The sequence below is a fragment of the Tenrec ecaudatus genome, chromosome 11, assembly GCF_050624435.1.
Source record: "Tenrec ecaudatus isolate mTenEca1 chromosome 11, mTenEca1.hap1, whole genome shotgun sequence".
In the NCBI taxonomy this organism is placed as follows: domain Eukaryota; kingdom Metazoa; phylum Chordata; class Mammalia; order Afrosoricida; family Tenrecidae; genus Tenrec; species Tenrec ecaudatus.
This window is the reverse complement of record NC_134540.1, coordinates 8,849,595-8,866,933: the sequence shown is the minus strand read 5'-3', so window position 1 is coordinate 8,866,933 and position 17,339 is coordinate 8,849,595. Positions and strand designations below refer to the sequence as shown.

The 17,339-nt window shown below is 43.9% G+C and overlaps 1 protein-coding gene across 3 annotated transcripts in view; it reads left to right on the top strand.

Annotated features, from left to right (window-relative positions):
* The window catches only part of SGCG (sarcoglycan gamma), a 93,820-nt gene that overhangs the window by 44,552 nt on the left and 31,929 nt on the right, over positions 1-17,339 (top strand). For all 3 annotated transcript variants that reach the window (XM_075563590.1, XM_075563592.1, XM_075563591.1), the window contains exon 2: positions 12,127-12,321. In XM_075563590.1, coding sequence (XP_075419705.1) covers positions 12,127-12,321 — 195 coding nt within the window. The remainder of the gene's footprint in view (positions 1-12,126; positions 12,322-17,339) is intronic.

Genomic DNA, 17,339 nt, shown 5'->3' with positions numbered 1-17,339 from the left:
CCTGTTAAGATTATTAGCTTTGTATTTCTTTGAAGTGTATACTTGTTATTGTTCATATTTACAGAGTTACTTGTATTTTTCTTAATTATTTACATGAATCATTTATTACTAAAGGTATCAACCTTGCCTCTCTTTTTTGTCTTCTGCTTCTCCATTCTTGCTTTTAAAAGAGTATGATTATTTGGGAGTTAGTACAATTAATACATATTATTCTATAGTTCAATAACATCAAACAGAATTGTAAAATTGCTACCACAATCAGTTTCCAAACGTTCTTTTTCTTCCTGGACTCCTTGGCATTGTCTCCCTTTTGCCCTCTCACCACCACCATACCCCCCACCCACCCACCCCTCCAAAAAACCATATTCTACTTTCTGACCCTATCTTTTCCACTAAATGATCTGTTGACTTTTCTTTGTCTTCATATACTATGTCACGCACTAGGGAAAGCATGACCTCTCAGCCAGGACTCCCCTGTAGGCTTCTAAATGGTGGAATCTATTGAGAATGATGTGTTTGAATTTTAACACAGACCATGGGGCAAAATATAAACTGAGACTTATTACTATTCATGAACGTGGGAATTCTTGCTAGTTGTTGAGAACTTGCAAGTAATCAGTTCTCCTGAGGTTTATAACATTAGCATAGTGATCCATTGTTAGGTCTGTCAAAATCGATTCCACCTCATAGCAACTGTAGATCAGGAGAAGGAAACACGGCTCAAACCTACGCCATTGTCACCATTGTAATGTTTTCGCCGCAAGGTCCAGAAGGTTTTCAGTGGATAATCATGCAGAAGGGGACAGCCTATTGCTTCTTCAGAGTCTGTTCGCCTGGAAGTGCCATTGAAACCTGCCCACCTTGAGTGTCCTGTGGGCATTGGAAGCACCAGTGACATCGCTTCCAGCATCACAGCAACGTGGAAGCTGCCACATTGTAACAATCTGACAGACAAGTGGTGGGACGCAGTGATCCAGTCTGCTTTAATTTCATCAGTGACAGGAGCATCCCCTGGAAGAGGAACCTGGACTTGATGCCTCTGACTTCTCACTTGTCGCTTATGCATTTACTGCTCTGCTTATTAGTTCATTTCCGATTTCACGGCTCTATTTTCTTTGTCTGTTTGTGTGTCCTTTTTGTCATAGCCGGACTGGGTCACCACAACAGCACTGGGACGATGAGTCCCCTACTCCTTACGAATTCAGTGCTTGAATCAATATCAATGGATTGCCCGTTATGTGCGCATGACTGACACCAGTCCAGTCGTTGCATTTGGCTTCTCATGGGTGCTGCCTTGGGTTTTTGATGGATGACGTAAGATGACAGTATAGTGGAGTCTAAGGAGTTTCTGGGTGCTACAAACAGTTAAGAGCTCATCAGAAATGATGAAAACTCACCAAAGGTCAGTTGTCATCTATCCAAAGGGACTTGCAAGAAAGACCTGGCTACTTACTTCTGAAAACTCAGCCATAGAAACCCCTTTGGGACACAGTGCTGCTCTGATAGAAGTTGGTGCTCCATGTGTCAGAATACTCAAGAGCAACTGGCTTGTTTTGTGGGTTTATTTTAGTTGCATGGTTAAAAATATATACATATGCTATTCATCCATCTGCTCCAGGTGATGCGGTTTATGCAAGACAGTGCATGAATTTGTGAACTTTCCTGATTGACCTGATGTGTGGTATAAGAGCCCAGGTAGGAACATTACTCTAACTCACTGCCATCAGTGGCTCATGGCGACTCTCTAGGACAGGGTAGAACTGCCCCTAAAAGTTTCTGGGACGAACTGCTCATGAAAGTAGAAAGCCCCATCTTTCTCCCAAAGAGTGCCTACTGGTTTTGATTGCTGACCTTGAGGATCACAGCCCAACATGGAACCACTATGCCACCAAGGCTCCATCCAGGAGAACAACCGCCAGTAAACAAAGTTTTCCCAGTCCACACCATAGGCATGACCTTTGGTATACTTCAGTCAACCAATATGTCACCCAATCTAGCAAACTCAGCTTCTAATCCTACGTTGATCAATATTATCCGTGATTCATGGTACTCTTACTGGCTAATTTCCTGAAACTGACCCCCATATTTGCTAGTCTTTCTTAGCCTAGAAGCTCCACCCAACCCTGTTCCCCCAGAAGATTCTACTGGCATTTGAAAGGCTGGTGGCATGGCCTCTAACATCACAGCAAGACACAACACATGACCGTGTGAGAAAGGGGCCACCTGGAGGGATGGGGGATAAGTTGTTACATGCATACACATCCAGCTTCTTCTTTTTAACCTCCTAGTTATTTTATACCTGTACAAAAGGAGACCTGGTGGTGCTATGGGTTAAGATTGTGTAGCTAACCACAAGGTCATCGGTTCAAATCCACCAGCCACTCCAAGGGAAAGCAATAAGACGGTCTGCTCTAATAAAGATTTGCACTCTCAGAAACCCCACATGAGCAGTTCAACTCAATTCTAGAGGGTCGATGTGGGTTGGAGCCCATTCCGTGGCAGTGGCTTTGTTTTTTCCAAGGACAGGGGCTACTATTACAGCAGTGACATCATGCTGGGTAAAGTAGAGGAGTGGCAAAAGAGAGGCCGGTCCTTAAGTAGATGGATGGACACCGGGGCTGCAGCAATGGGCTCAAGCACAGGAACAATGGTGAAGATGGCCCAGGACCGGGCGGGGTGTCCTTCTACTGTGCAGAGGGTCACTAAGGGTTGGAAGGGACTCGACCATCGCTGTGTGTCCTCTTTTGTGAGAACCCGATGGAAAGTACATGGCAAATGGCCCCGCCCTTTGTTCCTGCTTGTGCCCACACCAACAGTGGCTACAGCTGCATTGTCTTTGTTATCCTCGGTGAGGGCTGCTGGAGTGAGTGACTCAAGCTAAGGACCAGCCATCTCAGAACAGGCACGGTCAAGTGGTGTTTGGGTAACCAACGGTCTCCCACACAAATCTCCCCAGAATGTGTTGAGGAAACACTCAAATTCACTGGGAGGTTCTTGGCATCATGGACTCGTCTGGAAATCTGGGTCAGCCCTCGGGCCCAGAGTCGCTCTCGTGACATGTCCTAACAAGGAGTGCTGGCTGGGCAAGGAATGGATCTGGATCTCTCTCTCTCTCTCTCTCTCTCTCTCTCTCTCTCTCTCTCTCTGACCCTGGACTTGAGTTTCCTCAGGCCATTTCATTAACTTTTCAGCTTTATTCCACATCTTAGACAAAGCTGACATCTGCCGTCTGTTCTTGCCATGGGAAGGCCAACTTTAGCTTTCCCCCAAATCATGCTGCTTCTTTTTTCACCTTGAATTCTGTTTTAGTCTCGTGCTGGTTTCGATACCCCAGCGTTTGGTTGTTGCGTTTACCTGGTGTATATTTCCACAACTTTTCAATAGTTTCCATCCATTCAACATCTATCTATCTATATAATCTTCTTGAAAGTCGCACGTCATTTTTATAACTTTGTTGTTGTGGATATGTAGGCTTTATTTGCTAGGCCTGCTTTGGGTTTACAGGAAATGGAGCATAAAATCCAGAGTTTCCCACTCTTTTCCTCTGTGTTAGGCTGAGTTTTTGAGCAAAACAAAACCGGTGACACTCATAGATGTTAAGCAATGACTGTATATCAAAAAGTAATCTTGTATAAAAGAAGCTGCCCAACCCAGTCTAACTCAAATCCATGGGCTCAGTGTTACCTGGGGCCCTTCTAGCCTCATGCAGCTGCTGGTAGATGCAGCAGACAGGCAAAGGGGGAAGGTGGGAAATCACAGGCTGGTGGGAGCAGGGTCGAGTGTATGCACAGCCAGACTTGCAAACCAGGCGAGCAGGGAGCAAGAAAGGGGCAAGGGAGAAATAAGTTCTCAGTGGCTCTCTTCACAACGGCCACATTCCAAAGGAGGTGCCATAGGGCTGTGAGCTGATCTATAGGTTGGAGTTCACGCCTACATCCACACAGGGACCAAGTTAACATAAAGTCTAACCATCATACCCTCTGTCATGTGTTCACGTTCCCCTATTACTAGTATCTTATGTACATTCTGATGAGCCAATAAAAATACATTATTTAAAGCCCATAGTTTACATTAGGGTTCACTCTTTATGGTAGGATTTCGATGGGTTTCGATCAAGTCATGTTGCCTTGTATCCACCTTGACAGCATCAGGACAATAATTCTCATAGATCTAACTATTAGCCTGTAAAAATGTTCAACTATCCATCACTCTGTCCCTCCCACCAAACTCCTGACAATCACACCTTTTGATTGTTTCTACTGTTTTGCCTTTTCAAGAATGTCATGTAGTTGGAAATCATATGACACAAAGCCTTTTCTGGCTGGCTTTTTTGCTTTGTTTTGTTTTTGTTTTTTTAACTTAGCACTATATAGCCCAGGTGGCCCTGTATCTTTCGGGGACTCGATAGTTCATCTTTCTTTTTTCTGTTGCTGAAGTGTATGTCACAGTGTGGGATACACCACCATTTGTTTGTCCATTGAACTTTTTAACGCCACCTGAGTTGCTTCTCGTTTTGGATAATCATGACTAAAGTTACTATAAACATTTGTGTGGATGTGTGTTTTGGATGCATTGGGGTAAGTACCTAGATGCACAAATGCTGAAACCTGCAGTCAGACTATCTTTAGCTCTATAAGGAACTGCCAGCATGTCTTCCAATTTTGCCCTCCCACTGTGATGGCAATGAATGGGAGTTCTTGTTGTGCCACATCCCTGGCAGTACTTAGCATTATTAGTTTGGGGGGGTTTAAGAAGAATAGATGCACTTGAATGATGTTTTTGGTGAAGAAAATTCACCAAGAAATATTGTGGACTGCCAGGAAAGCAAACAAATCTGTCTTGAAGAAGTACAATGGGAACGCTCCTTAGAAGAAAGGATGGCAAAAGTTCATCTCACTTTCTTTGGTCGTGTTATGAGAAGAGACCAGTTCCTAAAAAAGGACATCATGCTTGACAAAGTGGAGACTCACCAAAAGAGAGGAAGACCATTTGTGGTAGTTACATAATCTGGTGTCAACTTGGGAGTATTAAGAGTGAAGGGGGCGAGTCTAGCCTGTCAATCAGGTCACAGCCTGAGGATGCCTCCTTGTGGGTGTGGCCTTCTCATGAGGATTCTGGGATCTTCTCTCTCTGCCTTGGACTTCCTGTTGACAAGCCATGTGGCAACCTGCTGAGCCCTGTGACGAGCCCCCCTTTTTTTCCCCCTTTCCTGCTGTTGAGACACTAGGAGAGCTAAAGGAGCCCCATGGAAGTCTGTGCCAGTGCTGACATGCTTCCACCGCCACTGGATCCACAAGACCCTTCACCCACAAGCCTGTGATCTTCCTGCATTTAGCATCATTGTATGTGATGCGTGCATCTAATGAGGCATTTATGTACTAGTATTGGACACATAGGCTAACATCGACTTGTAGACTTGATCTGGATGAGGCTGGGATGCTTTCTCAATATGTAATTGCTCTTTGATATGAAGCTCTCTTACACACATATGAGTGTCTCTGGATTTGTTTCTCTCATCAACTCGGACTACCACAACCATCAAGATGGGGTGACACTGTGGGTACAAGAGTGGGCTCAAATGGAACGCTTGTGAGGACAGAGAAGGACTGGGCAGTGTTTCATTCTGTTTTGCATAGAGTTGCTAAGAGTCTGAAGATACCTAACAACAATACTTAGAGCAACCGCAGGTTTAAAAGCGTCCCTGTTGCTCTGTGAGCTAAGCTGCTAAGCACAAGGTCACATGTGCAAGCCCATCAGCCACTCCACAAAAGGAAGGTGAGGTTCCTTGCTCCCATAAAGATCCATAGTTCTGAAACCCTATATAGGGGTGCTATGAGTTAGAATGGACCTAATAACCACAGGTTTGTTTTTTTGCTTTTTAAATTATTTTTTATTTGGGGGGGAGAGAGGTTGCAGATGTAGAATGGAATCTCATTTATTTTCCTTCTCATGACACTAATTGAATATTATACTGAGTATCTTTTCATATATATTTTCCATATGTGTAGTTTCTTTCATGCTGGTTCAGTATGAGTGTTAGTCTAGGATGACTAGAGAAATAAATTCATAGACACTCATATGTGTGTAAGAAAGAGCTTTATATAAAAGAGCAATTGTATATTGAGAAACATCCCAGCCCAGTCCAGAACATAAGTCCAATATTAGCCCATAGACCTGATAGTAGTCCATAAATTCCTCTTTAGACTCACGCAGCCATGCAATAATGCCGAATGAAGGAAGATCACAGGCGAGTGGGAGGAAAGTCTTGTAGATCCAGTGGTAGAAGCATCTCAGTGCTGGCGTGGGTCTCCGTGTGGCTACTCCAGCTCCAGGGCTCTGACTCCATCAGTGTGTCTCCATGTGGCTTGTCAATGGGAATGTCTCGCAGGGAGAGTATGTATCCTGCCTCCAGGGAGGAGGAAGACAGGAGTTCCCAGAATCCTCAGGAGAAAGCCATGCCCACACAGAGGCACCATTGGCTGTGACCTGATTGACAGGCTAGAGCCCACGCCTTTGCTCAAGTTGACAGGAGGTTATATAACTGCCACCACACTGAAAGATAATTTTTTTTTACTGCTATTGCAGAATTGGGTATGTAACATTATTTTCCTTTGTTGACTTTGATTTTTTTGTCCCTCCCATGGATTCCTTCGCCTTGATCATTTTTCGCTGGCCTCTTCTTACTGAATAGTATCCTGCTCTACACCCAAGTAAATAGAGCCATGGTGGCAGAGTGATTACACATTTTGCTGCTAGCCACAAGGTTAGCAGTTCAAAAACCACTAGCTGCTTTGTGCTAGAAAGACAATTAATTTTATTCCCTTAAACCAGGGCTCCTCAAACTTTTAAAACAGGGGCCAGTTCACTGTCCCTCAGACCGTTGGAGGGCCGGAGTGTAGTTTTTTAAAAAAAAAAACTATGAAGAAATACCTATGCATGCTGGATGAGTCGGCTGCTAAGCAGGACAGGCAGCAGGCGGCAAAAACACCCGGTAGGCTGGATAAATGTCCTCGGCAGGCCGCATGTGGCCTGCAGGCCATAGTTTGAGGACCCTTTCCTTAAACAGTTAGTCTTGGAAAGTGTGATAGTCTGGGTGCTTTAGAGAAACAAATCCACAGAAATTCATGTACAAGAGAGAGTTTTATATAAAGGGTAAGTGCACATCAAGAAAACATCCCAACCCAGTGCTGCCCAAGCCCACAAGTCCAATATTATCCCATTAACCCATATGTCCAACACCAGTCCACAAAGTCCTCCTCCATCTCACAAAACACACGCAATGATGCTGACTGCAGGAGGAAAGCCGAATCAGTGAATATGTAAGCATCTCAGTGCAGGCAGGAGGCTCCACACGGCTGCTCCAGCACCCAGGGCTGCATCAGGATAGGTCCATTCAGCTTCTCCTCAGGGATGTCCTGCAGGACGTGAGCCTTGCCAGCTGAAGCAGGGAACTGGCTAAGGCAGTTGCACCCTGGTCTGACCATCAGAAAGCAAGACACCCGAGAACTTGAAAGGTGAGGCTCACCGAGCCATTTATCCCTCTGCCCTTCAATGACCCCCACATGTGTTTATCGGCCAGGTTGGCACAGTAAACTACCTCAGAAACCCACTGGGCCGGTCCTACTCTCTCCTATAGGGTCACTAGGAGTCAGAATTGATTAGATGTCGGGGTGTTTCTGTTGTGGGTAACACCCAAGTTAATACACATCTACCCTCTAGTTACAGTGTAACCTCCTTTCCTCTCCACCTCTTGTAACTTTATGGGACATAAACATTTTTTCTGAACTTTTCTTTACAGTAATAGTCTCAACCAATCATTCTTCTTTTGTGATCAATTAATTTCACTCAGCATAATGCCTTCTAGCTTCATCCAGGGGGTGAACGATGGATGCAGATTCATTGCTATCCGTTAGCATTGTGTGGCCTTCCACTCTGTACGGACCCTATTTTGTTTAATCCATCCTTCCACCGGTGCACTTTTACATGCTTCCCTCCTCGTGCTGTTGTGACGAACGCTGCAGTGGGCACGGGAGTGCGTACATTAGTTTGAGTCACACCTCTTGTTTCTCAAGCACAAAACCTGGCAACAGAGCCACTGCTGTTTCTTCTGTCTCCACCTTTTTAAGAAAGCCTCTTACCTTGCTCCTCAGTGGTTGTGCCATTTCAAAGATCCACCAGAGTAGGAGGGTTCTAATCTCTCCACAACCCCACTAGAGTTTGTTGCTTTCCGTTTCTCTGTTTTTAAATTTGCTCTTAATGCCACGACGAAATGGTGCCTCATTACTATTCTAGTTTGCATCCCTCTCGTGGCTAGTGCTCACTAGCATTTCTCATGGAGTGTGTTAGGAACCCGAGTGTCTTACTTGGTGAAATCTCTGTACATGTCTCTGTGCGTGCCATTACCAATATTTTTGCCAGTCGATAGGTTCTCCTTGTAACCATATGGTGAAGTCTTTTGATACACATGCCTCACTGCCAACAAGTCAGTTCTGACTCATAGCAACCCTACAAGGCAGGGTAGAACTGCCCCTGTGGGTTTCTGAGGCTGTGCTCTCTATGGGAATAGAAAGCCTCATCTTTCTCCCAAAGAGCAGCTGGTGGCTTCAAACTGCGGGCCTTGTGGTTAACAGCCCACTGCATAACCGCTATGCCACCAAAGTTGATACACATAAATGTTTAATTTTTAGGAAGTCCCAGTCATCTACTTTATCTTCTGCCCTGTGTGTATTTTTGGAAATATTTGCTAATGTATTTGTGTTAGGAAATGGCATTGTGGTGATGATTGTACAACTCTTTAATATGATTGAACGATTGGATCATGTGATATGTGAATTAGATGTCAGTAAAATGCTTCTTTTTAAAAAAAAATACTGGAGCTTTGGAATGTCACAGACAGTCACCATGACCTTCTGAGGGGCCTCCCTGTCTTAAATCTAACTGACCCACAGATCCAACAGGTCTGCTTGGAGGCTATTGTTTGGTTCAGGGCTTTTGTGAAGGCGTTCCAATGAGTCTGATACAAGGCAACTGCTGAGAGAACGCAGCTGTCTGTAGCCGTCCCTGATCACCGAGACATGTGCCAAGGTCCTGTTTGGAATAAATGCCCACATGCTGGAAGTGCACCCCTGCATTAGACCCCTAGGAGCAATTACTTCTTACACTCTTCCTAGCTTTCCATCTTCTCTTGATGCTGCCTGCATCACTCAGTATGTTCCCCCTAGAATCTGTCAACATTGCAGCTCGAGGCTCAAATTTTCTGTGAGTTCTTTCCGTGTCAGATACACAGAGGCTGTGTTCTTCCCTTGGTCTGTCTCGTTCTAGGTCTGTGTGCATTTCCTTCTAATAGTTGGCTTTCTCATTGCCAGTTGCCCTTTGAGATTTCCTATTCAACTCTTTGGCTTCATCTGGACTCCAAGTCTTGTGGATCCAGTGACAGGGGAAGCATCTCAGCCCTGGCAGGGTGCTCCATGTGAATCCCCCAAGACTGCCATCCATGTCCTTGTCACTTGGTTTCTGGGGTCTTGTTTGTGGAGGGGTCTGGATAATGTATCTGCCTAGTCTGCCATCTTGGATCCTCTTACCTTTGCTGTGGAGTTTTAAGAGTTCTTCAGATATCTTAGAGGCAGGTGCTTTATACATGTTTTGCAAATATTTTTTTCACAGTGAGTGACATGTCTTCCCTTTAAAAGTGCCTTCTCATTTTGAGGTTCTCCAGATTCAGAATGACTGCATTTATTAAATTGAATTAATTTTTCTGCTCAGATGTCAGGATCTGTTTTGATTTTGGTGGTCTCCCTTCAATTATTGAAAATCTGCATCAATTACTTCTTAATTATGTTTCTTATACAATCTCTAATGACTTCCCCTGGAGTGCCTATACGACATATTTAAAATTTCTCAATCATCAGCTATGCCCTTTAAAATAACTTTCACAGTCTCTATGGCATTGTCACTTTGTGTTACTTTCTGAGTGCCGTAAAACTTTATGTTGCCTTTCTTTTAAGCTCTATGTAATTTGTTAGGCACATGGAAAAATATCTGTATATGTTCCATAACTTTAAAGAATAGAACTCATTCTTTGAATTCTTAAATAAAACTGATTTTCTCATTTCTAAAGAGTGTGGATTTTGCTGTTCCTGGCGTGCTTATGAAGAGTAGGCGGAGCATTGGGAATACTGGCTCAAGAAGGCAGTAGATGAGGCCAGAGGTGACCAGAGGCCATATTGCATAAGATCTTGTTACAGAGGACTGTGAATAGTCCCTGAGCTGCGAAAAGCTATTGGAAGGTTAGAAGCAATAGCGCTACAGGAGCTCCCTTAGATATTGCACTCTGACCACTCCACAAGAAAGAGTCACCAGAGGACAAGGAAGGGAGAGTTCATGGTGACTTGGATAGAGTGGTAGCAAAGGAGATGAGGGCAGTGTACACATCCGGGCGTGTTCAAGGTGGAGTCAGGAAGTCTTGCTGATGTACCTCTCAGAGGGGAAAGAGAAGAAACGAAGGTGCTTCCTTGGACGATGTCTTGAGCAACTGGGTGGACAAGGAAGTACTTTCTAATCTTGGGGAAACCTGAAGGAGTTTAAAGAAAGTCAGCACCTATCAATCCTGCTCGTATGAGACCATTGGACATCTGGACTTGGAATGATATTGACTGCAGAGATCTGAGATGTTGAGAATACAATCTGGTGGACATCACAATGTCTTATCATTTAGAACATGCGCAAATGGCTGCTGTCCAAAAGGAGGGAGTGTAAGAATTAGTGTTGCATCGTGTCTTGTTTTCCATACACGTATCTTCAATGCTTTCTTTTAAACCCTCAATGCAAGAGTACGTTCTTCTATTAAATTGGCATTCTATGATGCTCACCTTCCCGACACAACTGCTGAAGCCAAAGCGGGTGAACAAGTAAATGTGGTGAAGAAAGCTGATGGTGCCCGGCTATCAAAAGAGATTGCGTCTGGGGTCTTAAAGGCTTGAAGGTAAACAAGCGACCATCTAGCTCAGAAGCAACAAAGCCCACATGGAAGAAGCACACCAGCCTGTGAAATCATGAGGTGTCAAAGGGATCAGATATAAAGCATCATCAAAACAAAAAAATCTTACCAGAGTGAATGAAGGGGGAAGTGCAGAGTGGAGACCCAAAGCCCATTTGTCGGCCACTCGAGATCCCCTTGTAGAGGGGCCTAGGGGAGGAGATGAGTCAGTCAAGGTGTGATGTAGCACCGATGAAAAATACAACCATCCTCAAGTTCCTAAATGCTCCCCCCACCCCCCCCCCACACACACACACTATCATGATCTGAATTCTACCTTGCAAATCTGGCTAGACCAGAGGTTGTACACTGGTGCAGATAGGAACTGGAGGCACAGGGAATCCAGGAGGATGATCCCCTCAGGGCCAGGGGTGTGAGTGGTGATACTGGGAGGGTAGAGGGAGAGTGGGTTGAAAGAGGGAACCGATTACAAGGATCTACATGTGACCTCCTCCCTGGGGCACGGACAACAGAAGAGGGGGTGAAGGGAGACGTCGGACAGGGCAAGATATGACAAATAATAATGTATAAATTATCAAGGGCTCATGAGGGTGGGGGGAGCAGGGAGGGAGGGGAAAAAAGAGGACCTGATGCCAAGGGTTTAAGCGGAGAGCAAATGTTTTGAGAATGATGAGGTCAATGAATATACAGATGTGCTTTACACAATTGATGTATGTATGGATTGTGATAAGAGTTGTATGAGCCCCTAATGAAACGTTTAAAAAAATTGTGGGGGAAAAAAAAGAAAGCCATAAATGCATCATCTCCTCATAAAAAATCCCAGAGGAGACTATTTTATGTCCTGATTCATCATATCACTGAATCAACCATCAGAAACATCTCTGCTTAGTTTTTAGAATCTCATGGGGCTGAATTGCGGATGAGATGCCAGGATGTCTGATATTTTGTAAATGTCAGGTGGAATATCTTTGTGTGAATGCAGCGGCAGTCTCCAAAGTGATATTTTTAAGAACCATTAATTCTGGAGTTCGATTATTCTTATCACTGAAGTAAAGTCTATCATGTTTGCTGGGCTCTTGGAAAATCCATTTCACCAAATGCTCTGTGTGTGCTCTTTCTCCCGGCGGCAGATGGTACGTGAGCAGTACAGGACAGCCACAGAAGGCACCCGCCTAGAGAGGCCAGAGGACCAGTATCTCTATAAAATCGGCATTTACGGCTGGAGGAAACGGTGCCTCTACTTATTTGTCCTTCTTTTACTCATCATCCTCGTGGTGAATCTGGCGCTTACCATTTGGATTCTGAAAGTGATGTGGTTTTTCCCAGTAAGTGGTTTTTCTTGGTCAGCACGTTTTTGTTTTTTTTTGCCTTCTCAGTCTCCCTTCACCCCTACGCTGTTCAACCCTTCCTCTTATGTGACTGATGCTTTCTTTACTAGCCCCCATCAAAGTTTGGGTAGAAAAATATACATATAACATTTACTTTTTTGTGGTCCTTCTTGTCTGTGTGGTGTGTGTGTGTGTGTGTGTGTGTGTGTGTGTGTGTGTGTGTGTTGGGTATGTATGTGTGTTCCTTTTGAACTTCACTGAGAATTATAGTGGGAGAAAGGCAGGGCTTTCTACTCCTGGAAAGAGTTAGTCTCAAAAACTCACAGGGGAAGTTCTACCCTGACCTGTAGGGTCACTATGAGTCAGCATCATCTCGACAGCCGTGAGTTTGGGAAACTTTGCGAACTATAGTTGTTTTGAACTTTATTTTTCATTGTGTCTTTCCAAAAAAAACTCACTGCCATCAACTCAATCCCAACTCAAGGCGTCCCTTTAGGACAGGGTAGAATTGTCCCTGTGGGTTTCTGAGATGGCAAGTCTTTATGGGATAGAAAGTCTCATCTTTCTCCCAGGAGCTGCTGGTGGTTTTGGGTGGCTGACCCTGAGGTTAACAGCCCAAACCCTTAATCACTACACTACCAAGGCTCTTTAGGTTGCAAAATTGTAATAATCTAGAAGTTTGCTTTGAGTAGGTTTTTTTGTCCTAATTTAGTCATGGTTTCTTGATGCTTGAATCATCAGTTTGTAAAATCATATGAATCATCTGTTTTACAATTCTCATAAATTAATGACTGTTTAGCATGTTGACGCTGCACTCTCGGTGTTTAAGAACTTCATTCTGATGGTGATAATTTCATGTCCACATTTAGCAACTGATTTCATATACAAAATACCAGCAGTCCAAAATGATTCATATCTTAGCTTAAGCATCCTCACTTAACCATTTCAGATTGTTTCCATGGATGCTGATGAATTTGTTGTCAGTCGGGTGAAGGTCTTTAAAAAAAAATGGTCCTAAACCCCAAAGAAACATTATCTCTGCCCTGAAAGAAGGGAGTGCAGGAATGAAGGCAATCCAATTTTATCTGATAAAATGTTTTACTTATTCATGATACATAGCTAATTCCTTGTAAATGAGAATGGCGAGACCGGGTCTCATATGTTTTGGACATGTTATCAGGAGAGACCAGTCCAATCCAGTGAGATGGATTGACCCCATAGCCCAACAATGGGTCCAAATATTCCAAAGATTCTAAAGCTGGAACTGGACTGGGGAGAGAAAGCCTGGGGAAGTGGATTGACGTACTGGCTGCCACAGTGACCTCAGACATCACAATGATTATGGGGCTGGTGGCAGTCCATGCGGCGCTTCATGTTTCTACACGCAGGGCCGCTATGAATTGGAGTCACCTCCTCAACACCTACCAGCAACGTACCTAGTAAGGGTGTTGAAGGCCTCAGCTTAGCCAGAGTTCATCATGGGTCTTGTGCCTGATTTGACATGGACTGGGCTAGTTGAATGTGTACCGCAGTGTGCGGCACATGCTTGGTGTTGCACTTCTTGTCTACTTTCACGTGCCGTGGCCAATGCCAGGCCCATGTCGTAATTGCATTTTTAGTGATCTGACATCGATCCCTTAAGCTTCCTGCCTTTCCTGCCCATTGGTGTTTCAAATTGATGGAAACTATCCTTTAAAGGGACATCGGAGACGGTGGCCAATATTAACCAGTACCTTGTCATTCTTTAAATAAGTTCTTTCTAGTTATTTAAACCTCCTTCAAAGACAGTGTACCGGTGCTTCTCAGCCGGCAAAGCAAATTGGAATTTTGTATTTATATGTTACTAACAGTGGAGTGGGATTGAAACAGAAGTCATAGATCGTCGAAACGCAACTAAATGGCATTTTATTTCTAAGAAGGCATGCTCCGATTAAGACTGGACTGAAGGAAAACTAGAGGTGTTCTAAATATAGAGAAATTTCATTATTGCTGGTATCAGGGAAATGAATTCTATTATCCCTGGTGTGTAAAGATACAAAGTTAAGTGTGTGTTTTTTGGTTGTTTTTTTTGTTTGCTTCACCCCTAAGGTTATGTCTTCAGTGTTCTTCATCATTGTAATGTTTATACCATCGGGGGGATTTAATAGTATTTTGACAATCAGAAAATGAAGAAGACCAAGGCACACGTGGTCTGACTGTGGAGGGTTTTGCTATCAAATGTGATGCTCACCAACTTGAACCAGAAATATGCTTCCCACCCATCCTGTGGAGTATGACTCACAGCCAATGAGCTTTAGACATACGTTCATTCATGTTTCTTCCCTTGTCCACTAACATTGCCCATCTGTTCTTGTCCTTTGTCCATGTCAAACACTCCTGGAGATAATACCTTGCAATTAGAAATGAACTTAATTTTACTTCTTTAAATTTTATTGAGGAAACATTTATTTTTTACTTTAGAGCCATGGTACAATGATAGCAGAGAGACTATGAATTTAGGACTCAGATTGGGCAAGAACCTCGGTTTTCATCAGGATGTGCTCAGTCTTCTATCTTTTAGAACAGAACCATGGTGGCACCATGACTGATGCTGCTAACTGAAAGGACGATGGTTTGGACCCACCTGCCACTCAGCGGGAGGAAGATGAGGCAGTCAACTTCTGTAACGGTGTACGGCCTTGGAAACCCTGGGGGGCTGCTCTCCTCTATCTCGCAGGGTAGCCGTGTATTGGACTCCACACACAGACTGCTACTTGCTTGCCTGTTTGTTTAATCATAATATTTTTTCATTACCAAGGAATTAAAATCTCATGTCCAGTATCCGAATGTACTTGTCCATTTGTTACCAATAGCATGGTGGCACCCAGGCCAGCTGATTGCAGCAGATATTTTCTGGCATCAAAGTACAACCACCAAGATCACCAGCACAGGCATCTAAGGAACCCAGTCTGTCACACCTTTTCTGTCAGAAACAGCCCAGAACTTGGCTAGAAGATGATGGTGATGCTGATGGCGGCTTTTGCTGCCACTCACCTGGACATTTGGGTGCAAAGAAAGAACCAGTGTTAGCCAACTGCACATGTGTCTGCAAATCTGAGGGAGCAGCAAGCTCTAAGGACACACGGATTTTAGAGAGCAATCCACTCAAGAACATTTACAACAGCAAAATGAGGAATTTGTCAAAGAAAGCCATGATCTATTAAGTCTAAGATTTGATTCAGAGTTAATTGAATTCTAGATAGTCATCCTATGGAGGCTTGGTGGTTTAGTGGTTGTGCATTGGGCTATGGTCAGCAGTTCAAAACTGCCAGCAGCTCCTCAGGAGAAAGATTGGGTTTTCTACTCCCAGAAACATTTACAGTCACTGTGAGTTGGCAGTGACTAGATGGCAGTGAGTTTCAGGTTTTTTGGTTTTGTTTTGGGAGTCGTCATCCTATTGGGGTTAAGACATAGGAAACTGTGAGGATGTACAGGATCAGGTTCTGTTCTGTGTGTACAGGGTGGCTGTGAGTCAGAACCAACTTTAGACCTACTCATGTAGCTGGAAATCCTCCCATCACGCTGCGGTATCAACTAAGCTGTGTTAACCATCTCAGCCATGGCTGATTTCACCTAAAACTGTATCTGACCTCTGTGTGTGTGTGTGTGTGTGTGTGTGTGTTACAACATAGATTCATTTTCTTATGTGAGCTACATGGCTTTGCTATTCGGGGCATCACGTGAAAGCCTTCGTTCACGCCTTCTTCTTTTTTAGGACCATGAAGTATTTACTGTGTCTTATTTGTGGACAAGGCTCTGGGGCTTCACAGGGGGTACAAAGCTCAGTTGTTACCTCAAATGCTCTGATATAAAAAAAGGCCAAAAATGAAAAGTCTTTAGAAGGGGGGCAGATTGGAGTGCACTGGAGAACTTTGCTGGAAGGTACAGGACTTGAGCGAGGAAAGACGGAAGGACAAGCTTGCTCTTGTTGAGTCCATTTTGACTCCTACCATCCCATGTGACAGCGGAGGCCAGCTGTCATCTTTGTGGAAATCAATCGACAGGTCTTCCTCTCTAGGAGTCCACAAACCTGAAACTATGACCCTTTCAGTTCGCAGCTGAGTGCTTACAGTTTTTAAATTATTAATGGGAAGCAATGAGAAACTGTATACGGAAGAGGTTTACTCTAGAGCAGTGGTTCTCAACCTTCCTAATGCCAGGACCCTTTCATACAGTTCCTCATGTTGTGGTGACCCCCGAACCATAAAATTATTTTTGTTATTACTTCATCACTGTCAATTTGCTACTATTTTGACACGGGTGATCCCTGTGAATGGGTCACTCAACTCCCAAAGGGGTCATGACCCACAGGTTGAGAACCACTCTTCTAGAAAACCACGTTCAAGATTTTAATATCCTTCATAGTTAATACAAGACATATATACAAGGGGGTACTCAAAAATATCTGGAATTCATTTTTCAAAGCTATGTATTTAAGTATTTATACAACGACCTTATCAACTTCAAAGTACTGTCCATTACACTTAATTTGCTGAACTGAGCTCCAAGATGGTCCAGATAACTTCTCCATCTCTTCAATGGACCGTTGTCGGTCTTCCAGCACAAGCGCATGAATTTTGCTGACATTTTCGTCTGTTCAGGAAGCTGATGGACGTCCAGAATGAAGTTTGTCATCAATTGACATTTTACCTTTTTTGAAATGAGAAAACCAGTTGTACACTTGATTATTTTCCACTGCGTTGTCCTTGTGAGCTGTGTTCAACATCACCACAGTCTCTGTGGCATTTTTCCCGTCAGGAAAAAAACTTTCACAGTCACATGCTATTCTCTTAATCAGCCGTCAACAAAAAATGAGATTCAAGCAAAACTGCTTTTACCAAAAAAAATTCACTGGGACCACACAGAACCTTCCTAGGCAAGGACACTGTGTACACTAACTCGGAGTGAGTTGCTTGATGCTCGCCTAGTGGGGAAAATGAGTACTACAAAAACTCCGCTCCACCAAGTGCAAGTAC